Source organism: Gadus chalcogrammus, chromosome 4 (assembly GCF_026213295.1).
Source record: "Gadus chalcogrammus isolate NIFS_2021 chromosome 4, NIFS_Gcha_1.0, whole genome shotgun sequence".
NCBI lineage: Eukaryota > Metazoa > Chordata > Actinopteri > Gadiformes > Gadidae > Gadus > Gadus chalcogrammus.
In genome coordinates, this window is record NC_079415.1 from 6,391,495 (window position 1) to 6,416,323 (window position 24,829).

Below are 24,829 nucleotides of genomic sequence, written 5' to 3' on the forward strand. Positions count from 1 at the left end.
GTGTGGGTGAGTGGGTGTGGGTGTGTGTATGGGGGAGGACCTCCTTCTATAAAATCTCCTCCTGGGGTTCAGACATCTCTTCTCTTCATCCACTGCAAGGTAATGAAGCTCTCTGCTATACGTGTGTGTGTGTGTGTGTGTGTGTGTGTGTGTGTGTGTGTGTGTGTGTGTGTGTGTGTGTGTGTGTGTGTGTGTGTGTGTGTGTGTGTGTGTGTGTGGTGTGTGTGTGTGTGTGTGTGTGTGTGTGTGTGTGTGTGTGTGTGTGTGTGTGTGTGTGTGTGTGTGTGTGTGTGTGTGTGTAGGATTATGAATTATGTGTTTGTGTTCAAGCCAGTTTTGTGCGGGTGTGTATACTTATGTTTATGTACATATATTTGTGTTGTTATTAGTCAGTCCTATGTTGAGACTTGCCTGTCCTTCCCGATGTCTTCCTCCGGTACTTCAGCCTAATGAGAGCCATCACTAGCAGCTAGTTATTTAGTTTGTTTGTATTTTCTTCAATCAATAAACCAACCAGTATCCATTCCAATGAGTTTGTTAACATTGTGAACCAGAATTGGTGACAGTGTTGTTTTAAAAAAATGTACAAGTTTACAAGATTACATTCTATTGATATTAATAAGTGATATTTATATTAGATAGATAACGCTACCCCAGGTTGTGTAATATATCATTATGTATATCATAATAATTAAATGCAAACTGGTAAATGTGAAAAATATATAATAATACGTTTAGGGTAATATCTTTTATAACTTTGCTGGTGCCCTGGGTCTATTAAGTTAATGATAACCTATCACAATCATGATTATGAATAAACATAACAAAGGATAATATCCTCTAATGCTAATTCATATAATGAATCAGGTTAATTCGGGTTACTATCCAATAATAAAATAATCATGTATATTATATGATCATATCTAACATATAATCATGTGTAATATTTTATTATACAATATATATAGATCATATATAATCACATGATCCGGTCTGTCACTCTAATAGTTCCGCTTCACGCTTCCGGTTAGGCGGATCTCTTCGCTTTGCGCTCGTCTGGTTTACTATTCTTTATATTTATTGTTATCTTCTCTTTAGTGGTTTAATATTCTCTCTTTAGTGGATCTCGTATCAGTGAAGGATGGTGGTCGGGGGATTAGTTGGTGTTGTGGTGAGCTTTATCCGTATTATATTAACAATTATTAACGTGTTGTTTGTCGTGTAGTATCCCGGTTTGTTGCGAAAAACTCCGGGTTAGATAGTGACGGAAGGTTTTATCTAAAGGTTTATTTAATAAATCACTCATTCAGGAGTGTAGAATCACATTATATAATGTCCACTGTTCTCCCTCCAGCCATCCCGCTGGGTTCCCTGTTCGAGTCCCGACCATGGAGTATGAAGCGAACAGCCAGCAGGACTACATCAAGATGGTGACCGACATGATCATCCTCTGCGCCACCCTCTCCCTAAGCCTCTGCTTCTGGGTCCTGTCAATCATCATCAGCTCCTACTCCGGTCAGCACACACACACACACACACACACACACACACACACACACACACACACACACACACACACACACACACACACACACACACACACACACACACACACACACACACACACACACACACACACACACACACACACAGTTTTAATGTTATATATCACTGCAAACTATAAACATAGCATCCATGTTGAGTTTAACTCGTGTTGTGTGTGTTAAACCCGTGTTGTGTATGTTGTCTAACTGAATGTGATTCCAGGGACTCTGTCTCCGGTGTCGCCGTGGCGATGGCTGCTGTCCCTCCTGGTCCCACTGGTGCTGGCTATCAGGGCCGTGAAGAGGCGGAGCTTAGACTGGACCGGAGCGCTGGGAGGTGAGCTCCCATTGGTTAGGAACACACTCGCTCACTCACTCACTCACTAACTCGCTCACTCACTCACTTGTCGCCCACTGCTTACTCAAAAATAAAGCAAGCTATCTTTGACTTCCCATAGATCTCAGAGGGCTACCTCAGTTATCTTCTCTATCTTCAGTATATTGGGAGAGTCTGGATTATGGATTACGTCTTAACGTAAACTGTTAACTGTTTTAACGTGTAGTGGGATGTAGGACTCGGTCACAGTAACACGTCTGTTGTCAAACATGAACCAGCAGCTCTCCAATGCACGCATTCTCTTAATCAGTATTCACTAAGAGTTATTAACACATTACTTTCCAAGAGTTAGTAACTCAGTAGCAAAAAATTTTTTTATTTTATAAATAAAAAATAAATGTAAAAAAATAAAATAAAAACGGTCACGATCAATATTCATCTTTAATCGATTGTGTCTTGCGTTCTCTTTTGATGTTTATTTCCTCTAACGGGAGCGTTATGTGAGCAGTGTCCTATCAGGCGTGGATCCCTGTCCGACTACAGAGGGCCGCCTATACTAGACGGTGGCTCCTTTAATCGATTAGCACAGTGGGCTGAATGTCAGAATTCTCCCACGTCACACGTCAGCGTGGTGCTGTGAGAGACGAAAGGGTCGGATCAACACACTCATTCATCCCTTCAAAGTCCAAATCCATCTCTACAGAGACAGCTTTTCATAAGTTGTGGCCCGCCTCCAACACATACTCAGTCTGCAGTCTGCTCACAAGACTTCAGATTCTCGGAATAAAACGCTGAAGATTAGATTAAATTATATGACCTGTCAAATGATGTTTTTTTTCTTTACATACAAAAGCTTTCTCATGCTAGGAGGTGATGGTCGGTCACTTGGTTCCTAGGGGGTGATAATTAGAGTTGGGTTTAGGTATTGACAGTCATATGATCTATTATGTGTGATATTAGGTATATATTTATACAACGGGGGGCCTAAATCCAGCGATCTGATTGATTCCTAACTGTTGTATAATGAGCGTATACATAACTGCTATGACGCCCGATCATTTTGTGAAAGTTTGCATATCACTCCGCGCCTGGAAGTAGAAACAGTTACAAAGTAAAACATATGTTGGATGATGGAGAGGGTGTAAATGTTGTTACTCCCGGAGTGAGCAAGGCGATGGAGAGACTAACGAAAGCTTAGGCACACGGCGAGTGAACTGCTCCATAGGATAAATTGCCGGCGAACAGCTCTAGCCGAGCCTTCTCTCGGAGAGACGCTAAAGTGTGTTGCATAGCGACCGTCGTGCATTTTGAAGGCAGCCAGGAGGGACTACTTTTTTGTATTCTTTAATAAAACGGCTACTTTGACTTTCTTGGTTTCTTTTTAAATGTAGTGTGTCTATGACTTTCGTTTTGCCATAATAGTAACTGTTGTATAAAAGCAATAGATCACTTCAGTCAGTGGTATGTGCTCATTATGCCACTGTGAAGGGGGTCGCCGGCCCTCCGCTGCGCGTCAGGGCCGGACAACGCCCCTTAACAGTGGTATAATGAGCACATACCACAGCCTGTCGTGATCTATTGCTTAAATATATATATATTAGGGCCGTTGGAACAAATTTCCGGAGTCTAATATAAATTGAATAGTAAAGAATGTCTACTAATGGCATGCTGAAATGAGGCTAGGAGTTGTTCCAATGCCACAATGCTATGTTCTATGTTGCTATTAGAAGATAACATTTTAATGTTATGTTGTAATTAGAGATGGGCATTTGAAGAAATTTCCTTGATCGAGCATCGCTAGAGTTATCGATCAATTATCGATTAATCATTTACTTTTTTCTAGGCTATATTGAAATTCCCGTTGGTAGAAAAAGCAGCATGTTTTTATCAATGAAAGCTTTATTCCAACAATAATGTATGGGCCAACATTAATACAATACAGTTAACTTGGAGACCTACAACTGTTTAACAGTTTTAAAATAATAAATACAGGCATTATAGGTTATAGGCCTATGCGGCGCTCGTAAAGTCCGAACAATGCGCCTAGCCGCCTACAGGCGCTCTTAAAGGTTTGGAAACGATTCAACAAGACTAAATCTGTAGCCTATTCCAATTACAATAAGTAGCCAACTTATCGGACAACAATAATCAAACAAAGGCAGTAGGCTAAAAGTGGGCATTAAACGGTATAACTGTTTTGAAAAAACGGGGGAAAAAAGGCCGACATATAATGCCTATAGGCTGCAGCCGGCGCGCGGAAAAGGCTCGCAACAAAAAGATGAGCCACCCATTTACAAACAATTGCATGAACTAGTCTATCTAAAAGCAATACCTTATTGAACATATATAAGGCTGAACTTGTTGCTAAAATATCACAGTTTTGGCAAAATGTAACGACTCCAAGAGGCACCAAACCGAAAGAAAAGCGGAGCGAGAGACAACACATTAAGAAAAAAAAGAGCGACTCACATACGGTGGTGACTGTCCCTACTGTCCATAGCATAACTCCAGCCTACATATTTTTGCTTAGGAATATAAGCATGTTAACATGCTCGCGGGTCAGACGCGAACGCAGCCTTGTAACTGTCAGTCCAGCAGCAGAAAACACCCGCTCTGACGGGACCGAAGTTGCGGGGATGCAGAGGCATTGTCGCGCTAACTTTGACAGGAACCTTCTTCCATTCACTTTCCACCAGTCGGCAGGGTGGTATTTCTCCCACATAGTGATATTCAATTAAATGCTTCAAGACTCACAGTATGCAACACAACGTCCTTTTGATCGATAACAATATAAATTGATCGACGCATTTCTTAACGATCGATTATCGAGCATCGATTAATTATGCCCATCCCTAGTTGTAATGCTATGTTATAATGCTATGATGGCATGTTATAATGGTATATTAACATGAAATGTGATGTTGCAGCGGTGCTGGTGGGCTTCGTGCTGTGCATGGCCAACCTCAGCTTCTTCGTCTCGCTGCTCTTCTTCTTCTACTCTTCGTCTCGGCTCAGCCGCTGGGGAGGCGGAGTCAAGAGCAAGATCGACGCCAACTACAAGGAGGGTAGGTCAAAGCCTTTAAACACTGGTTTATAGACACTGGTTTATGTACGGCATAGGAGTTAATCAGATCTCTACCCCTCTCTCTCTCTCTCTCTCTCTCTCTCTTTCTCTTCCCCCCCCCAGGAGGTCAGAGGAACTGGGTGCAGGTGTTTTGTAACGGAGGCGTTCCCACAGAGCTCGCTCTGCTCTACATGATCGAGGTAATGATGACAGAACATGTTAGCTCCTCTTCATCTGGATGAAGGGAGTAGCATGTTAGCTCCTCTTCCAACTGAGAGTAACAGAGTAGCATTTTAGCTCCTATTCTATCTGGATGAGCAGGTTAGCTCCTCTTCCAACTGAGAGTAACAGAGTAGCATGTTAGCTCCTCTTCCATCTGGATGAGCATGTTAGCTCCTCTTCCATCGGAGATAGGAAAAGAGTAGCATGTTAGCTCCTCTTCCCTCTGAGATGAACAGAGTAGCATGTTAGCTCCCCTTTCATCTGGATGAACAGAGTAGCACGTTAGCTCCTCTTCCACCGGTGAGGAACAGAGTAGCATGTTAGCTCCTCTACCACCTGAGCTGAATAGTATAGCATGTTGGCTCCTCTACCAACTGAGATGAATAGGGTAGCATGTTAGCTCCTCTACCACCTGAGATGAATAGGGTAGCATGTTAGCTCCTCTACCACCTGAGATGAATAGGGTAGCATGTTAGCTCCTCTACCACCTGAGATGAATAGTGTAGCATGTTAGCTCCTCTGCCACCTTAGATGAATAGAGTAGCATGTTAGCTCCTTTACCACCTGAGATGAATAGGGCAGCATGTTAGCATGTTAGCTCCTTTACCACCTGAGATGAATAGGGCAGCATGTTAGCTCCTCTACCACCTGAGATGAATAGGTTAGCATGTTAGCTCCTCTACCACCTGAGATGAATAGCGTAGCATGTTGGCTCCTCTACCACCTGAGATGAGTAGCGTAGCATGTTAGCTCCTCTGTTGCAGGCGGGTCCCGGGGAGCTCCCTGTGGACTTCAGTCAGCACTACTCAGCCTCCTGGATGAGTCTGGCCCTGCTGGGGGCCCTGGCCTGCAGCACCGGGGACACCTGGGCCTCGGAGGTCGGGCCCGTCCTCAGCCAATCACGGCCCAGACTCATCACCACCTGGGAGGAGGTGCCCGCAGGTGAGCCGCTGTGACCAATCAGGGCTTGAGTCGTTGATTTCACGTCGTTAACCAGGCATGTCGTTGTGTGAATCTTCTGAGGAAGCTGTGGCTGCATTACCCAAGAGCATGCTAATGCTAGCGAGCGAGCGAGCAGACAAGGTGTCAGGTCCCTGGGCCACTTTGAAGCTTGTGACTGGTTGAAAAGGGGCTGATGGTTTGGTTTGGATGTGACTTCTAGCGTCCACTGTCGTCAGAGAGGTCCTTTACCTTTTGGAGATGCACGTTTTTTAAATGTGGGATCCAGATTACCAGGAAAACACTCTTTGCAGGTTGCCTTACAACAATGTGAGCCACTGTTGCCATGGTTACATGCTGCTACTAGGAATAAAGGAGACGGTTTGACACTGCAAGAGCAAAACCCAACGACAGCTCTGTTATTATAACTCTAGATCTATGATAGTTCTGTTATTATGACTCTAGATCTATGATGGTTCTGTTGTTATTCAAGCAAGCTCAAGCAATTGCTGAAAAAAAAGGTTTGTAAAACCCTGCTGTGCACCACTGAGCCGTTTGGATTGTGGGCGGGCCCTCGTTAATTTGTGCATTGCTGAAATTTTCAGAGCGCACAAGAGTGTGCACGTGACAAGGCCATAAGGCAGTGGTTCCCAACCTTTTTTGGGCTGTGACCCCATTTTGACATCAACAATTTCTGGCGACCCCAGAGAATTTTCTTTTTTTAGATTTTTTTTTTTAACATGTTTGTTATACTGTGAACAAATACAGAGTAGCCAGGATAAGTGCACAAATTGACAATTTTCCAAAGATGTCCGGTATATATGCAAGGAGGCACATTTTCTGCTCGTAACCTCTCGACAACCACCGTGCCTCTGTGTGAAATAGTACATTTTCATATTCAGAGCCCCTGTCGGCGCACAGTGTTGCAAACAGACCTGCGCGCAGAGGATGTGGCTTGATGTAATTCACTATGGTTACGACCTGGTGCAGTATGTCTGCGATGGGCGCAATTTAGTTTTTTTTTTTTTGTTTTTTTTTTAAGCTTCTTCCTCCCCGCACATCGTGTTCACCATTTTGATGGCAGCTGGCAATATTAAAGTCTCAGCAATGCTATGTGGCTTCATATTCCTAACAATGAGATAGCTCGCCTCAAGTGAAGCTTTCAGGGCTCGTTCACTAGCAGTCACAGCCTTTTTGAAATAGGCCTACACTTGCTGTTTGTTCGGTTGGCAAATTTATTTTTGAAAAAAGCTCTTGGTTTGCCGACATGCTCTTTGTGTGGTGTCTCAAAGTGTCTTTTGAGTTTGTTTGGCTTCATACTCTCGGCAGACAGGACCTTAGTACATAGCAGACATTTCGGCTTCTCCTCGTAGCTTTCCATCACACTTGTAAATCCATACTGAATGAAACTTTGGTCGTATGTTCGCTGTGTCTTTTGTGTCTCTGCCACAGTTCCTCTTCGAACTGTCTTTGGAGGGACAGGGCCAGGCGGGCGAATAAATCTTTCCATTTTGTTTTATACACTCTGATTGCAAGTTTGTGTTTACATTTTATAGGTTTGAGCTTGAACTCAAGTAATGTAACTGTGCAGTCACGTGATCGCGGCACTCATTTTATTTGAACTAGATTTATATTCGAGAAAATGAAAGTAGGCCTATAGGAGACAGTTATGTACGATTATTTGTAGTGTTTTTTTGTTTTTTGTTTTTTTATCAATACTAGACATTTCAGGCGACCCTATTTAAATTCCAGGCGACCCCACATGGGGTCGGGACCCCAAGGTTGAAAAACCCTGCCATAAGGCAAAGCCTGTATTAAATAGAATGTCCTTCTGTATAAGCATGGGCTAGTGTTAGCATGTCCTCCCCTGTCTTAGCATGGACTAGTGTTAGCATGTCCTCTCCTGTCTTAGCATGGGCTAACCTGCTCCTCCCCTCAGGTACTAACGGAGGCGTGACCTCCGTGGGATTGTTTGCCAGCTTCCTTGGTGGCCTCGCTGTGGGTGCGGCTTACTTTGTTAGCCAGCTGCTTTTTGTCAACGACTTGAACCTGGCCAATCCACAGTGGCCAATCATATTGTACGGGGGCGTGGCCGGTTTATTGGGATCCCTTCTGGACTCCTTCCTGGGAGCCAACATGCAGTATTCAGGTAGGAGCTAACGCTAGAAATTGAGTGCTAACATGCAGTTTATAGCTTGGAGCAACCCACTAACGTGTGTGTGTGTGTGTGTGTGTGTGTGTGTGTGTGTGTGTGTGTGTGTGTGTGTGTGTGTGTGTGTGTGTGTGTGTGTGTGTGTGTGTGTGTGTGTGTGTGTGTGTGTAGGTTTCGACAGCAGCGTGGGGAAGGTGGTGAGCTACGAGTCGATGACCACCCGACACATCAGTGGGAAACCCGTCCTGGACAACAACGCCGTCAACCTGTTCTCCTCCCTGCTGGTCGCACTCATCCTGCCGGGCCTGGCCTGGGGCGCCTGGCCGCAGTAGACCCAACCCACCACCACCCTCCCTGTGTAGACCCCACCCTCAGCCTCTAGCCCCCCCCCCCCCCCCCCCCCCAGACATCTATGGAGTCATCCTGACCTTCTCTGAACCTCAGTGTCTTCTTGTGTGTAATATTATTATCATGATGATGAATGTGATTCTGGAATGTTTACATGATTTAAGGTGCAATGTAATGTAACATGCATCTCAAATTGAACACTAAATTAAAAACCTTCATTTAAAAAAATTGGGGGATGGGAATTGATTGTGGATGGTCAGAGTGACTGTTTCCTATTGGCCAACGGCCCTAAGTGTGTGGAGATGCAAGTTTTAAAAGAAACATTATTTAACCATCTAAACGATGAAGGGTCTGCATCAAAAAAAGCAAATACTGTTCGATTTTTTGAATGTGTTTAGCTTCTACACAATTACCTTCGTAAGTAGCTAGTCATCTTGGTTTTGTTATCGAATTGTAATCATTTTAAAGACAAACTCCCTACTTTCCTTTCTTCACCTCAGTAAGCTGTCGAACATTAAACAAGTTCAATAAAAATGCATTTCTGCTTTAGTTGTCACGGTTTGATTTGACAAGATTCTCACCTGAATCTCATGTCAGACTAATTGACCTGCTAATGAGGTTCAGCTGAGAGGCTTGACGTGCTGAAGCTCAGCTATCTTCATGACATGCTAGTATTGATCAGATTCATCACTCTGTAAAGATTTGGCAGCTCTTATAAGATCCTTCAGGGTGTCAAGGCGGGTTTCTGAATCACTTCGTGGGCAGTAAGACGGCCTGGGTGGTGGTCACTGCACCCAGGAGTTCGGTGAGCTCCTCGGCGTTGCAGTAGCATTCCAATTTATACATGCGATGCCCACGAGGTGGCCGTATTACGTCTTAAACTTATATCTGATAATGGTAGCGTCAAATCGCCTGCTTCTGGCTCAGTCGTCTTATTACGGCTAATTATTTTAATCAGGGCATTGGACGTTTTGGGGAAATAATTTAAAGTATCACATTTCAACAGTTAGGATTCTGCTACTTATGTCAGTTGCCTCCCTTCTGTACAAAATTAAGTATTTGAAAGTAAACGTCTAAATGTGGATAACCCAGGCAAAAACAAGTCTGTTCCTTAACCCCACCGCCCATCTTAATCTATTGTGATGGAATCCTTGTATCGTAGTCACTTATCATTTTGATTTAGAAACATGTTCTTCGATTAGTCATGTGAAATTGTATTATATATGAATGCATTATAGCCAAGTAGTCCTATCACAGAAAGACCTATACAATCAGTGCAAATTGTATTTCAATGTAGCAGATTCAACGTCGTTGGAGGGCACCATTTTGTCATAAAAGTTGTCGCTTGGCCTCAGCCAGGAAGGATAAATAAGGAAAGATCTTCAGTGTATTTGGTGGCTCTTAAAAGAGCCGTTGTTGGGATGTGACGCGGTCGCCTTATGCTCGCTCTCCGCGGATGCGGCGGGCCAGCTGGATGTCTTTGGGCATGATGGTAACCCTCTTGGCGTGGATGGCGCACAGGTTGGTGTCCTCGAAAAGGCCGACCAGGTAGGCCTCGCTGGCCTCCTGAAGAGCCATGACGGCGGAGCTCTGGAAGCGGAGGTCGGTCTTGAAGTCCTGAGCGATCTCCCTCACCAGGCGCTGGAAGGGCAGCTTGCGGATCAGCAGCTCGGTGGACTTCTGATACCGGCGGATCTCTCTCAGGGCCACGGTACCGGGCCTGTAGCGATGGGGCTTCTTCACGCCGCCGGTGGCCGGGGCGCTCTTACGGGCCGCCTTGGTGGCGAGCTGCTTCCTAGGCGCTTTGCCACCGGTGGACTTACGAGCGGTCTGCTTGGTTCTGGCCATGGCTGGTTAGATGCGGTTCGTCTTGACGATGTGTGCTCCTCTCTGGGCTGCAGGAGACTATATACCAGAAGCAAACAAACGCTAGACGCTGATTGGCCGTTTTGAAGAATGCGTAGAGGCTAAAACGTATGCTATTGGATGAAGCTCGGTTTTCACGTCACATGTGACTCGTCCCCTAACTATACAGAGAAAAGCTACAACTACGTTTGTGTGTACATTTTTAGTATACGTCAAATGTGTCCATAGTCTGTACAATTTAAGCTATTTCGTCAACATGTGTTGAATTACAAAAGTGAACAGTATAAATTAAATATGTAACGAATGTACTATAAAAAATAATTTGATCAATATTTCTCGATTGTGCCCATACGGTTAGGCGGGAAAATTCAAACGCCAATTCGCCATGGCTAATGATCTTATATTTGGTCCAAATCAGTTGCGGTATGTAGCAACGTGGTTTAAATGTGTTGATTTGATTCCAACATTAAATATTGTTCCCTAACATACATGCGACGGATTTTTTTTTTTTTCGAACAGCTGTAGGCCTACTATGGAGCGTGAGATTGGCCGGAGGATCGGAGCAGCGGGGGCGGTATTGCGTTCGCTAGGAACGGATGTAAGGATGCCCACTGGACGCCTCCCTTGGGAGGTGTTTCATGCACGTCCAGTGGGGAGGAGACCTCGGGGAAGACCCAGGACTAGGTGGAGAGATTACATCTGAACACTGGCCTGGGAACGCCTCGGGATCCCCCCCGTCAGTTGGTCAATGTGGCCCGGGAAAGGGAAGACGGGGGGCCCCTGCTTGAGCTGCTCCCCCCGCGACCCGACCCCGGATAAGCGGATGAGATGAAACTCAAAACAAATTTCATTGAGGTATGTCGATAGACAACAGAATCACTCTTTGGTAGATGTATGTGGCTCTTAAAAGAGCCTTTGTGGTTTGGGGGTGTAGTGTTTACTTCTTGGCGGGGGCTTTCTTGGCCGCCTTGGGCCTGCCGACCTTCTTCGGGGCAGCCTTCTTGGCCGCGGGTGCCTTCTTGGCGACGGGCTTCTTGGCGGCCTTCTTGGGCGTTGCCTTCTTTGGGCTCTTGGCCGCCTTCTTGATCAGGGTTTTCTTGGCCGCTGCGGGCTTCTTCGCCTTCACCGGAGACTTCTTGGCGGCTGCCGTCTTCTTGGCCACCACCTTCTTCGGGGATTTCTTGGCGACGGGTTTCTTAGCAGCGGGCTTCTTGACTTTCAGTGCAACCTTCTTAGCGGCTGGCTTCTTGACCTCGGTCTTGCTGATCTTGAAAGAACCAGACGCTCCGGTTCCCGTAGCCTGGAGCAGAGTTCCGTTTGCCACCAATTTTTTCACCGCGACCTTGACGCGGTTATTGTTCTTCTCCACGTCGTAGCCGCCGGCAGCCAGAGACTTCTTCAGCGATGAGAGGGAAACTCCGCTGCGCTCCTTTGAGGCGGTCACGAATTGAACAATCTGGTCGCTCACACTGGGGCCGGCTTTCTTCGGCTTGGCTGCGGGCTTCTTCTTAGCGGCTTTGGCCGGGACAGCGACGGCGGGTGGGACTTCAGCCATGGTGGATTAATAGTTCTAGTACGAGTGTCTGTATGAGAAGTATTGCTGAGCGGCGCCGGTGGGCTGTCCTTATACGCACGATGAGAACCGTACAGACTCAGTCACACAAGCGCTTCAGCGGGCGTCAGAAAGGTCGGGTCGTTTGTGTTTTCTCCTTGATTCAATTCGGGTGAAATTCAAAGACTATGCGAATATTTGCCCCTTTGCATCAATAAACTACAAGAACACATGTTAAACTTGATATGTACCGAGTTTTATGCGCCACATATTCAGAGAATATGATAAAAAAAACATTATATTGTGACGTGACATGGTTATGACAGCGCCTAAGTTTCTTTAAGATTCATTTTTTAACCACATAGCGACGTTGTTAATGCGGACAGACTTGAGACATGAGAGAGACTTCGGACAAACATGTTACTCTGAGCAACGTTTGAGAGAGGTCGGTAAATAGGGTTACAATTAACCTTTTTAGTGGCTTGTAAACACACGATCTAGGTCTCTTGCGTTATAAGGGCCCACAGAGCATCTGTAATATTGGGGAGAGTGGATTTAAACTGAGTCAGCGGGTCAGTTGACTCATCCCCTGTATTTAGGCAACTGTATACTTTATTTTTTTCATTTGACCATGAATGCAGGAAGCACCAATCAATTATATCTGGCTGTGATGGAGAGAAGCACATGTTAAAGTTGGTATAATGACTATGTCAAAGCAAATGTATCCACGAGGAAAAATATGTCATACAGGTGATTAGGTGATATGCTGAGGTATAAAACCATGGGAATAATTTAGGCAACGATTAGCCGGAATTTTTAAACTGGGCATTTTCCGTAATGGTGGCTGTGTGGGACAATGTGAGCCAAATGCTGGGGGGTAAGTTGAGCCAGTTGTTCAGCTCACACCACCATGATGCCCTGAACTTAAGTTAAGTTAAGGCTCTAATAAGTGTAAAGTGGTATTTCAATGTAGCATTACCTAACTGATTTTGTTTCTCATAGTTTTTAACATTGTAGAAAAGCTATCATGCCAAGAAAGGATCCCGACCAGCACTGGATATCAAGGGTGGAGAATCATCAGAGCAGTGGCAAAACAATGAAATATTGACAGGTTTTACATTGTTTAACATTACCATGAGAAAATATATACGACTATTTGGAAAAGGGAAATGCATTCAACGTGAAAGAGTAAATCGGTCAATTTACCCCCAAACTGCGGGTGAGCCCCAAGACTTATTTTTTAGGAGAAGTTATGTTTTCACACCTATGTCATATGCATTGTTATCATTTGGATGGTCGTCCTAAAATAAAGGTGTGCTTCCATAGAAAAAATTGCTAATCTTACCCCACTCTCTCCTACAATATAACATTGGTAATGGAAGGAGTCTGACACGTTTTTTTTCTAGTATCCGCCATATCAGAAATCAGTCGAAACTATGCAACTATATTTATTTTGACAACCCCCCTGAACTAAGATGAAGGCCACCTTGTATTTGTAATGCACCCATTCAAGTTTCTACCTAGACTGTACAAATCGAGTGTGTTCATGTACCGTTTTAATCAATGCTCAGCTGTTAAATAGGCTCAAACGTTTTGGATCGCGGTTTTAAATCAGCCTGCTTGTATTTGACAGGACAAATACTCAAGGAGACAATACGCTTGACAACGACTATGTATGCTATTGTGAGACATACCACGGGAAGGGTAACTTGGAGGCTATTTGTTTTGAGTTTGGCCCAAGTATATAATACTAACCAAATAGTTACAGGAAACACCGGCAAACTGATCGACTCTACCCGGCGGCCAATGTGTTAGCATATAACCCCATGTGGAGGCAGTTAATAGTCAGAAGGAAAGATCTTATGCAGAATTGGGTGGTCCTTAAAAGGACCGTTGGATTGGTTGTAAATTGTCAGTTTACTTGGAGCTGGTGTACTTGGTCACCGCCTTGGTGCCCTCAGACACGGCGTGCTTTGCCAACTCCCCGGGGAGCAGCAGGCGGACGGCGGTCTGGATCTCCCTGGAGGTGATGGTGGAGCGCTTGTTGTAGTGAGCCAGGCGAGAGGCCTCACCGGCGATACGCTCGAAGATGTCGTTGACGAAGGAGTTCATGATCCCCATCGCTTTGGAGGAGATGCCGGTGTCGGGGTGGACCTGCTTCAGCACCTTGTACACGTAGATGGCATAGCTTTCCTTCCTGGTCTTGCGGCGCTTCTTGCCGCCCTTGACTGCGGTCTTGGAGACAGCTTTCTTTGAGCCTTTCTTCGGCGCGGATTTGGGTCCTGGATCAGGCATGATGAAGCTAAAATCAGGATCAGGTCAGCGTTTGGCTGCTAATATTATAGGAGGCGCATGCAAATCAACAGTGTTGGTCCCGTTCTGTGATTGGCTGAATAATAAGGAATGCGCGACCACGCGGAGCTGGTCGGTATCCCCTCTCAACCACAACATTTAATAGTTCAACTAAACGTTTAAACAGCTTCATAGTTGATCTCATCTCAGACGTTTACTGGTTAGGTTTTTACTGGTCCAGCTGGCCGGTTCAGTATACAAACCCATATCAAAACATGGCTTAAATTAAAGCTTTAAACAAATATCAATATTTGTTATATCAATGGATTACGTTGCTGATTAACCAATAGACATTGTTTCCTCTTGAGTTAAAGCAATGTACTTATTGGTTGGACTCGATCGGCCAATCTTTTCAAGGTATAAATGATCAGGCCGAAATGATCGCTGCCCCTTCAGCGCCAAAAGGTTTTTATCGAGGATTGAGTTCATAGATGACCCGGAGACGATGGGATAGTCAGTATTTAGTACCGATGTTGATAAGTGGATTAATTTTTTAGAACTCAAAATGACGACAATCCATGTTCTTATTAACATGAGAATCAATTTAAGAACGACAAATGCAGGTTAGCTTTTCATGATGTTTGGGCGGCTCTTAAAAGAGCCTTTGTTTGAGAGCAGGTGATCATGTTTAACCGCCGAAGCCGTACAGGGTGCGACCCTGCCTCTTCAGGGCGTAGACCACATCCATGGCTGTGACGGTCTTCCTCTTGGCGTGCTCGGTGTAGGTGACGGCGTCACGGATCACGTTCTCCAGGAACACCTTGAGGACACCGCGGGTCTCCTCGTAGATCAGACCGGAGATACGCTTCACACCACCTCGGCGAGCCAGACGGCGGATAGCTGGCTTGGTGATGCCCTGGATGTTGTCACGGAGAACTTTACGGTGGCGCTTAGCGCCGCCTTTCCCGAGTCCCTTTCCTCCTTTCCCTCGACCAGACATGACTCTGTAGGATATTGAGGTTGAAGTGAATTGTCCTAGAAGTCCTGCTCCGGGTTTATAAAGGCGGGTTGAGGACCTGAGAGAGACGAAGGGGGGGAGCTCCAGCACAGGCCGCGCCCAGTGTTCCGAGACCATCAATTTATTCATGGGCGTCATTCATTTAACAACGCTATACTATTTATTTATGCAGTCTGAAGCGGTTTTTATTTATTTATCTTATTTATTAATTATTTATGTTAAACTTTTTCACTATTGATTACATGCATATACCACACATAGTATACATTTATATACCACACAATACTATGAATTGTATAGTGTTTATTGTGTATACATATTTATATAAATATATATACATACTGCAATATATATTGTAGTATGTATTGTGTGTGTGTATGTATATATATATATATATATATATATATATATATATATATATATATATATATATATATATATATATATATATATATATATATATATTGTAGTGTGCGAGATTCTGCGGACTGCAAGACAGGAAGCGGATCGTGGACGGGGCGGATGTTGTAGCAGGAGGAGGAACTTGTAGCAAGAGGCGGGAATTGTAGTAACCAAATCACACAGAACTACATGAGATGTCAAACGAGCGTTCTCTGAGATGGTCTGCATGTGGCTTCAGCGCTGATGGCTGGAGGTTTTCTAGCCTCCTCAACTCTAGGTTCAACTTCATGTGGTGTGTCCCAGCCTCGCTCCGACAGTTTTTTTTTTATAGTAGCCTACCGTTTGGTACAGTCGTGTGTGTCCCCCAGACTTTGAGCTACTTAAAGGGAGATCAGTTCACGGAATTGAAAGTCCCTTTCCTAGAGAATAAAGAAATTTTTAAGAACAGGTTTCCCTTGAAATCAGTTTATTCTTCTTCTGAGCTTGTCTGTTACATATTGCCAACATTGACAATTTGTCCACTCATTCATTATGTGCAGTACGTGTTTTGTGGCCCACAGGTTGGTAAACACTGCATAAGCAGTCACCTCAATGTGTGGCAGTAATGGACATGTTAATGGCGTACCTTCTTGATAGATGAGAGAAGTACAGAGGATTTCCTCATCCAGACATTCATGACAGGTTGACAGCTTAACAACAGGTAATAATAACAGTAAGTGTTCGGCGGCGGAGGTAGGCCTCCACCCTCACTGCTCTGCCGTGCCAGAATGTTACATCTAATCGAGAAAAGTGCTGTGAATAATAACAGCATGCTACAATTCTGTGGACAGTAGTCCTACAGACTACAGTATACTGACTACAGTCTGCCTACTGAACAAAACTATTACGGGGTCCTACTTCCCAAAACGTCGACCACAACGTGAACCCCTACATTTTTCTGCACCTGATTAGTCACCCAGAAACAGACGGACGTGTTTGAACTCAACGCTGGTCGCTGGGACGATATAGGCTGTACGAAGCGGTTCTGTGTTGTGTTCTAAATCAGATAACGTCTTTCCAGATATTTCCTTATTATTCCTTATCTTAACATCCCAGTCATTTAATCATCTACACACAACTAGGTTCACAATTCGACAAAATAAAATATTGTGTCCCATGAAACCGCAACAAGGACATTTTATAACAATATTTAAGGCGTAACATATCTCTACTATCTGTACAGTAGTGTTTTAATATAGAGTCTGATTTGTTACTATTCAGATAATTTGATATTTTGTACATAGGATTCTCTATGTAAAATAACGAGGTTCAAAGAAACCGTTTTTTAGAATCAATCTCATAATCATAAAATATCAATTTTATGTCAATGCATACATGATCAATAAAGGTCTAGGCAAGGCAAGGCAAGGCAACTTTATTTATGTAGCACTTTTCATACACAAGGCAGACTCAAAGTGCTTCACATTGAGTCTACATAAATAGTGTGTATCCTTCGAAAGATAATTCTCTATAGCAGTGTCCGTTTGGATGGTTACGACATTTCTTTAATCAAAACCTCTATGGAGAAATTGAATGGGATTTTTACCTCCGGAACCACACTGTTGCGTTCAGTCCCGTGACTGAAGTCATGACGTAGGGAGCGGCGTGTGACGCGTGTCCGTCGACCCGCCCCTCGCCCGGGTCTCCATCGGCTCCGTAAACACTTCGATGTGAGCCGTGTGACCTCGGCTCTGTTCGTGTTCTTCCTCTTTGTGGTGAGCCGTGATCCTCGGCTCTGCTCGCGTTCTTCTCGGGGTGTCCTCAATTTACTCGGGGTTCATAGGTAAGCACGTGACCGATACGGGGATACATTCAGCGGCGCGCGGTAGAACTGACTCCTCTACCACGGGTCGCTTTCAGTCCAACTGCCTGGCTCAGCTGTCAGTACTAGTACATTAGTAAACTTACGTCTTAACTTATACACCGCTACTTTGGTTTACACCTTAACTAATACACCTTAACTAGTCAACCTTAACTGGTGTCTACTAGTACAGCGTAACTAGTCCACCTCTACTGTGTTTTCTACTAGTACACCTTAACTACCTCTACTGGTTTCTCTTCTAGTACACCTTTACTACCTCTACTGGTTTCTCTACTAGTACACCTTAACCAGTACACCTTTACTAGTCCACCTAGACAGTCTGATGTGGTTTCAATTTGACTGCTATCCTGTTGACGTCCAGGGTGGAGAGTAGATCTACAGGTTATTATATCTGTTGTACATCTATATTACAGGTTATGTCTGTTGTACAGCTTTATGCTATGTTAATGAATGTTGTACATCTATAGTACAGGATCTATCTGTTGTACATCTATAGTACAGGTTGTATCTGTTGTACAACTATCTCACTGTATATTATGTGCTAGAAAATGTTCCTGATGAAGGAGAATTGTATATATAGAGGTGGGACTTGAGCCAGTGGTCTCTACGTCTGCTGATCTCAGGGGTCGAAGTCGAAGGTAACCATGGACGAGGAAGGGGGCGTGTCCACGGATGACGAGGCCCCGCCCACCTACTGCGTCACGCGCCCGGCGTTCAACGAGCATCGACTTCAAGATGAGCTCCTCCATCGCCGCCAGAGAGTGGAGACCTCCATCAAACACAGGCTGGCCCAGAGACTCAGGTACTGTCTAACCCCTACCTGCTCCTTCATGACCTGTCTCTGTACTGTCTAGCTCTTACCTGCTCCTTAATGACCTGTCTCTGTACTGTCAAACCCCTACCTGATCCTTAATGACCTGTCTCTGTACTGTCAAACCCCTACCTGATACTTAATGACCTGTCTCTGTACTGGCTAACCCCCTACCTGCTCCTTAATGACCTGTCTCTATGCTGACTAACCCAGGGATGGGCAACTTTCATTATAAGAGGGACAAAATATTTCATCATCATCAGAAGGCCACATGACGTGCACTAATCGGATATGAGAGAAGCTACAAAATAATTAAAAATAAGAACAAAACATAATGTATGTATATGTCTGTATGTTTATTGAACCAACATAGATACATTTTAGATTATCCATGCTCAAATGCAATGTTTCAAAAGAAACTAGAACAGCCATATGAGTGATTTGTATTTTTTTCAGTGCAAAGGGCTCACATCATCATTCAATGATGGCACAAAACTGAAAACAGTGTACCAACATTAAGTGTAACCACTAGCATCATATTCAGTGCATTTTATTTTTGCCCCCACTCCACTTTCTGAATTTACACACATTTCCCCCATATACATGGCCAACCTCACCCACAGCAGGTATCCTAAATCAGGCTCTCTCTTAAGGAGAAACTTGTGGTTTCGCCTGCTGCCGCACAAAAGACCAAAAATCAATGTCAATCTTTGTGCATCCAATCCGCATCAGATGAAAAAGAGTGTCGTCCGTGAGCCTGTTTCTCCCTTTTGACCTAATGTGCTTCATTATTGAAAAACCTCTCTCACAAATGTAAGTGCTCCCAAACATGCTGGCCATTGAGAGAGCAAAATCCCTGAGGAGTGAAAAACGTGCCTCTGGTAGCAGTCTCCAAAATGAAATCCCTCTCTCAGTTTCGAACCGCAGAGTTCGAGCTGCAGTTCTGATGGGTGTTCGTTCGCTGACAGCACCAGAGAGAGGGTCGGTGAATAACGCAATCCGTGGTTGCGTCACGTGAAACTCTTGGAAACGATCGTTAGACTGCTCCTGCAATTTTTCAATCTCGGCCCTGTACTTCTGAGTTAGTGGCTCAACTTCTGAATTAGTTTCTCGACTACTTCAGAATCAACTTACTACAATTTCGCCCTCTGACAATGGCTTCCTTGTTTTGGCAAGCTCCAGCGAAACAGCATGAGACACTTTGAGTGCCGATTTCTGTGTAGTTGTGGCTCTGGTAAAAAGTCGGTGTTTCCACCAACCACTATGAAATGTCCATTTTTGTCAGCGATTACATATCCTATATGGTTTTATTATAGCCCGATCATTAAATCGTTCGACGAAACCTCATCCGTGAGGGCATACACAGGGATGGTCGCACAGTGGAATGCTGGTGGAAAACCAGTCGAGCGCTGGGCGGAGATGTACGTGCATTTATGCGTAATATGTCACACTCTTCAGTTTGCGATGTGTCTGCCTGGCACAAATCCTCCAATTGAGCGGATCATTTCCATAATAAAAAATACTTGGACTGACGAGAGGAACCGCATGACTGTTAAAGGCGTTGCTTACCAATTTTGATGACGCCAAATTCACTCCTCAAACAAATATGGGTAGGCTAATTTGAAGAGCTTTTGTCTCTCTCTTTTGGATCGCGGGCGGCCAGTTGCCCATCCCTGGTCTAACCCCTACCTGCTCCTTGAAGACCTGCCTCTGTACTGTCTAACCCCTACCTGCTCCTTGATGACCTGCCTCTGTACTGTCTAACCCCTACCTGCTCCTTGATGACCTGCCTCTGTACTGTCTAACCAGGGCTGTAGTGGTCAAATTAGAGGTGGGTAAACTATGAATTTTTTGATCAGACCGACCTCGACACAACGCAACGCAACGCAAAGTGTTGCGACTCTGTAAGGCTAGCCTGGCTATATTCCATTATGTTATCAATTAAAGTCATATTAAATCAATCAATGACAGTCAATGAATGTGTTTGTAGTTTATTCAAGTTATTCAAATTTCAACAGTAAAGAAAAGTATGTGTAGATTAAGAACTATCTATCTATGGCATGTGTGTATGTGTGTGTATTAGTATGCATGCTTTTCACAGTAGTACCCAGAGGGCCTCCTTGTCCTCCACGTCAGGTCCTGCCTTGCAGGGGCGTGTTCTGGGGTTCATGGCTCCCCTGTGCTTCACCAGCCAGGACTTCACATACGTGTTGGATTGAACTTTGTGTTGGCTGAGTGGTGGGCCATTCAGTTGAATAAACATCAAGGACGACACTGTGACCAAGTGCAGACTGCATCTCAGGGGGCACACTATGATGTTCATTAAGCTGAACCCCCTCTCACACTCAGCAGTGCTAACTGGAATGAGATGGTCGATATTCAGGAGTGGTGCAAGGTTTTCTGGAATGATGCTTGAGTTATCCTTAAAATCCCTATAGCCTTCAAGAATTTTTCTGTTATCAAGTCTGAACCTTTGGGCAAGTTGTTTCAACTTGGATTCCCCATACTGCTCCTCTAGGGAACAGGCCAGTTTGCTGGGAAAATAACTTTAAAGATAATAATAAAATAAAAATATTTATAATATATAAAATACAAATATGTATAAATATTTATATTTTTATTGGTTTAACCGCCAACCGCCCGAATTTAATTAAACTATATTTTTTTGTTGCGTCAGCCGCCCGATCCACGGTTCAGCCGCGGAGTCCACGGCTGCAACTGCCAACCTCGCATCTCCAAATTGAGGCTTTAACATAGCGACCAAGCTATAGCGAAGTTGATACGCCGAAACCGGAGTTTAATATGGATAGTAAAACTCTGACTGACTTTCACTCATTTTGACGTGGGCAGTACACGGATAGCATGACTACGCATTGGCCAATCTGAATGCTCGTAGTCACTTAATAGTTCGTCAAGTAAAATTGATTTATAAATCACAAAAACAACTCATGTGAATTGATCATCTTCAGTCTTACTTTGTACTTGAGGCCTTGTTCGGGCATCTGTTGGAGTGGGAGCACTCGAAGGTCTCTTCAAAAATCGCCTGATATCCATGGCTAATTAATGACAGGTAGGCAGGCATGATAATCCACAACGCGCAGGGCCATGTGTTTACATACTTCCTGTTTACATATTTTCCTGGATCCTGATTGGTGTCGCTGCCGCAGCCGCAAGGCACTGATTTGAGGGTCACAGACCATAATAGCATAGGCCTACAGCGAAGATGAAAATGATTCAGATTACAGCGTTTATTTGTTCAACAATATGAAACATTGTCTTAGGTTTTTTAAAATGATGCTGAATTTATTTCCGATTATTCCAACGGCAGAATACAAGGCACAGGGAACTTTGAGGTGCGTAAACGCTATTTCCTAAATTCCAGAGGTGCGTAAACGGCGTTTACGTGCGTTTACCCTCCACTACAGCCCTGTGTCTAACCCCTACCTGCTCCTTGATGACCTGTCTGTGTTTATCTACGCCTCTTCATGGCTCGTTAGCGAGCTGGTGGCACAAAAGCAGCTAACCGTAACGTAGTAAACCTCTCCGCTCTGTTAATGATCTGCTGACTGCTGGTGTGTGTCGGATCCACTGGCCAGCGTCTCAGCAGCTGACCTCTGACCTCTGCGTCTGTGTCTCAGGAGTTAGAGCGGGTTGGCTGGCAACCGGCAGGTCGCTAGTTCGATCCCCTGCTCCTCCTAGCTGAGTGTCGAGGTGTCCCTTAGCGAGGCGCCTCACCCTGACTGCTCCTGACGAGCTGCCTGACGCCTTGCGTGGTTGACACCGCCGTCGGTGTGTGAATGTGTGCATGAACGGACGAAACTATGAGTGGCCACGGGTTAGCGCGGTATAAATGCAGTCAATTTTCCATTTACTCCGACCTCTGACCTCTGACCCCTGACCCCCAGGTGCACCTCTCAGCGGGCCCGGGGGGTGGCGGTGCGGCTCCTCCCCATCCTGTCCTGGCTCCCCTCCTACCCGCTCCGCTCCTTCCTGTTCTACGACGTCATGTCCGGGCTGAGCACCGGCGTGGTGCAGCTGCCCCAGGGTACGCACACTACACCGATACACACTGCTACACGCTACACACTGCCACACTCTACACACTCCACAACAACACACTGCTACACAACACAGTACTGCACACAACACACACTGCGAACTGCTGCACACTACACACTATACAAACAACACACTGTTAGCACACACTACTTGACACAACATACACTACCACACACAACACACTAGCCACGCATCACACTCTTACCACACACTACCAGTGCTGCCCACAGTGTGAGTTCAGATCAACTGTTTGTTTAACAGTGAGAGATAAGGTGGGGGGGGGGGGGGGGGGGTACATCAACAAACCACGATGGGAAGGTTCCAGTGTGTGTGTGTGTGTGTGTGTGTGTGTGTGTGTGTGTGTGTGTGTGTGTGTGTGTGTGTGTGTGTGTGTGTGTGTGTGTGTGTGTGTGTGTGTGTGTGTGTGTGTGTGTGTGTGTGTGTGTTCGGTGTGTAGGTCTGGCCTACGCCATGCTGGCGGCGGTGCCCGCTGTCTACGGCCTCTACTCCTCCTTCTACCCCGTCCTCCTCTACACCTTCTTCGGGACGTCCCGACACATCTCCGTCGGTGAGCCCCAGGGTCAGGGGGTCAGAGGGTCAGGGGTCAGAGGTCAGAGGTCAGGGGGTCAGTGCTGCGACACCACTGGGTTCCCCGTGGTCCACCCCACCCTACGTGCTGGTCCCCAGAGGTCCTGGGCTGCTGTTCCGGAGGGAACCAGAGCTTCTATGACTGAGGAACCATCAGTGCCTCCTAAGAGGAGGAGCTGTACAGCCTCCTCCGCTGTGGCGTCACCCTCTGACCTCTGACCTCCTGCCCGGTCCACAGGGCTCCTCCCGGAGCCACTGCTGGACCAGCGCCAGGCGTCCAGGGAGCGACTAGGAGGCTGGATAACTAGGAGTTAAGACGTGGAGGGAACGATTAATGGATTCTAACCAGCGTCGCAATGTAATAATAATAATAATACATTTAATTTAGAGGCGCCTTTCAAGGCATCCAAGGTCACCTTACAGAGCATAAAATCATCATAAATCGTTAAAAACAAGACATTGTGGAAAAACAAAACAAAACAAACAAACAATCAAGACAGTGATCAGTTAGACGTTGTGTGCGAGTTTGAACAGGTGAGTTTTGAGTTGTGACTTGAAGGTTGTAATGGTGTCTGACTGTTTTATGTGTGGGGGGAGGGAGTTCCAGAGCCTGGGTACTGAACAGCTGAATGACCGGGCACCCATTGTAATGAGTCGCGATGTGGGGATACATAGTTGTCCAGCAGAGGTTGAGCGGAGGGAGCGGGAGGGAGTAATAATAGGACGCGATTTGCAAATCGCAAAGGCTGCGATTATTTTTTTTTTATCTATCTATCCAGGCCTAAAGGAAAGAGCAGTTTATATGTTCACTGCTTCCAATGTGTTGGTCATACTATAGAATGATGTATTGCTTGTTAAGTCAATAAGAGAAGAACATAAGGAACTTTAGATAGATAATATTGGTCAAAATAGGCAATATTGGTCCAAATAATCGTAATTCGATTATTTCCCCAAATGTTTCAGCCCTAGTGTAAATCTGCGGGACATAGCTCTGAAGCAAGGCTTTAGCGTTTCTCATGAATAGGTGCTTCTGTCGTCACGGTACATTGCACAGTAGTCCGAGATTGTTCCTATCTTCATGGCCACTCCTTTGTCTGGCGTGTTTATCTTTGATGGATCATAAATCCTTCCCTGCCCTCGTCGTGAATCTGAGTCCACCCACCCAGTTGCAGAAGCAGGAAGGGAGGAAGAATAAAAGAAAGATATTTTAAGGTTTTCATAATTCAGCACGAAATTAAATTTAAGGCTGGGTTTTTTGTGCCAATACTTTATCACAATCAGTCCTCTATCACAGCTACAGTCTGTCTATCACAGCTACAGTCTGTCCTCTATCACAGCTACAGTCTGTCCTTTATCACAGCTACAGTCTGTCCTTTATCACAGCTACAGTCTGTCCTTTATCACAGCTACAGTCTGTCCTTTATCACAGCTACAGTCTGTCCTTTATCACAGCTACAGTCTGTCTTTTATTGAAGCAACAGTCTGTCCTTCATCACAGCTACAGTCTCTCTTTTATCACAGCTACAGTCTGTAGCATGACACTATCTGTTACATGTGTCAATAATCGTGTTGTGTAACTTCCTGTGTGTGTGACTCCCTGTGTGTGTGTGTGTGTGTGTGTGTGTGTGTGTGTGTGTGTGTGTGTGTGTGTGTGTGTGTGTGTGTGTGTGTGTGTGTGTGTGTGTGTGTGTGTGTGTGTGTGTGTGTGTGTGTGTGTGACTTCCTCTTTGTTACTTCCTTTTTATGCCCTCCTGTTTGTGTGTGTGTGTGTGTG

The 24,829-nt window shown here is 45.1% G+C and overlaps 6 protein-coding genes across 9 annotated transcripts in view; 2 read left to right on the forward strand and 4 right to left on the reverse strand.

Moving 5' to 3' along the window:
• The first annotated feature begins 986 nt into the window (after nt 1-986).
• On the forward strand, nt 987-9,046 carry tmem19 (transmembrane protein 19). The gene is made up of 8 exons (XM_056589286.1): nt 987-1,171; nt 1,355-1,515; nt 1,768-1,881; nt 4,809-4,946; nt 5,069-5,145; nt 5,932-6,109; nt 8,046-8,255; nt 8,430-9,046. Exons 2-8 carry the CDS (start codon nt 1,389-1,391, stop codon nt 8,588-8,590), a joined length of 1,005 nt encoding a protein of 334 aa, XP_056445261.1. The 5' UTR covers nt 987-1,171; nt 1,355-1,388; the 3' UTR covers nt 8,591-9,046.
• An 842-nt stretch (nt 9,047-9,888) lies between these two features.
• On the reverse strand, nt 9,889-10,521 carry LOC130381614 (histone H3). Its single transcript, XM_056589290.1, has one exon. The coding sequence runs from the start codon at nt 10,452-10,454 to the stop codon at nt 10,044-10,046; it is 411 nt and encodes a 136-aa protein (XP_056445265.1). The 5' UTR covers nt 10,455-10,521; the 3' UTR covers nt 9,889-10,043.
• A 592-nt stretch (nt 10,522-11,113) lies between these two features.
• The window catches only part of slc26a5 (solute carrier family 26 member 5), a 21,562-nt gene continuing 7,846 nt past the window's right edge, over nt 11,114-24,829 (forward strand). The window contains exons 1-4 of one of the 4 annotated variants that reach the window (XM_056589278.1): nt 11,114-11,327; nt 18,221-18,399; nt 22,314-22,453; nt 22,925-23,035. In XM_056589278.1, the coding sequence (XP_056445253.1) occupies nt 11,301-11,327; nt 18,221-18,399; nt 22,314-22,453; nt 22,925-23,035 (457 nt within the window). In that variant the 5' untranslated portion in view covers nt 11,114-11,300. The other 3 variants (XM_056589277.1, XM_056589280.1, XM_056589281.1) reach the window with 3 other exon arrangements.
• On the reverse strand, nt 11,361-12,079 carry LOC130381613 (histone H1-like). Its single transcript, XM_056589289.1, has one exon. The coding sequence runs from the start codon at nt 12,025-12,027 to the stop codon at nt 11,410-11,412; it is 618 nt and encodes a 205-aa protein (XP_056445264.1). The 5' UTR covers nt 12,028-12,079; the 3' UTR covers nt 11,361-11,409.
• LOC130381615 (histone H2B 1/2-like) lies at nt 13,894-14,344 on the reverse strand. The gene has a single exon (XM_056589291.1). It carries the CDS (start codon nt 14,317-14,319, stop codon nt 13,942-13,944), a length of 378 nt encoding a protein of 125 aa, XP_056445266.1. The 5' UTR covers nt 14,320-14,344; the 3' UTR covers nt 13,894-13,941.
• On the reverse strand, nt 14,957-15,354 carry LOC130381616 (histone H4). The gene has a single exon (XM_056589292.1). The coding sequence runs from the start codon at nt 15,314-15,316 to the stop codon at nt 15,005-15,007; it is 312 nt and encodes a 103-aa protein (XP_056445267.1). The 5' UTR covers nt 15,317-15,354; the 3' UTR covers nt 14,957-15,004.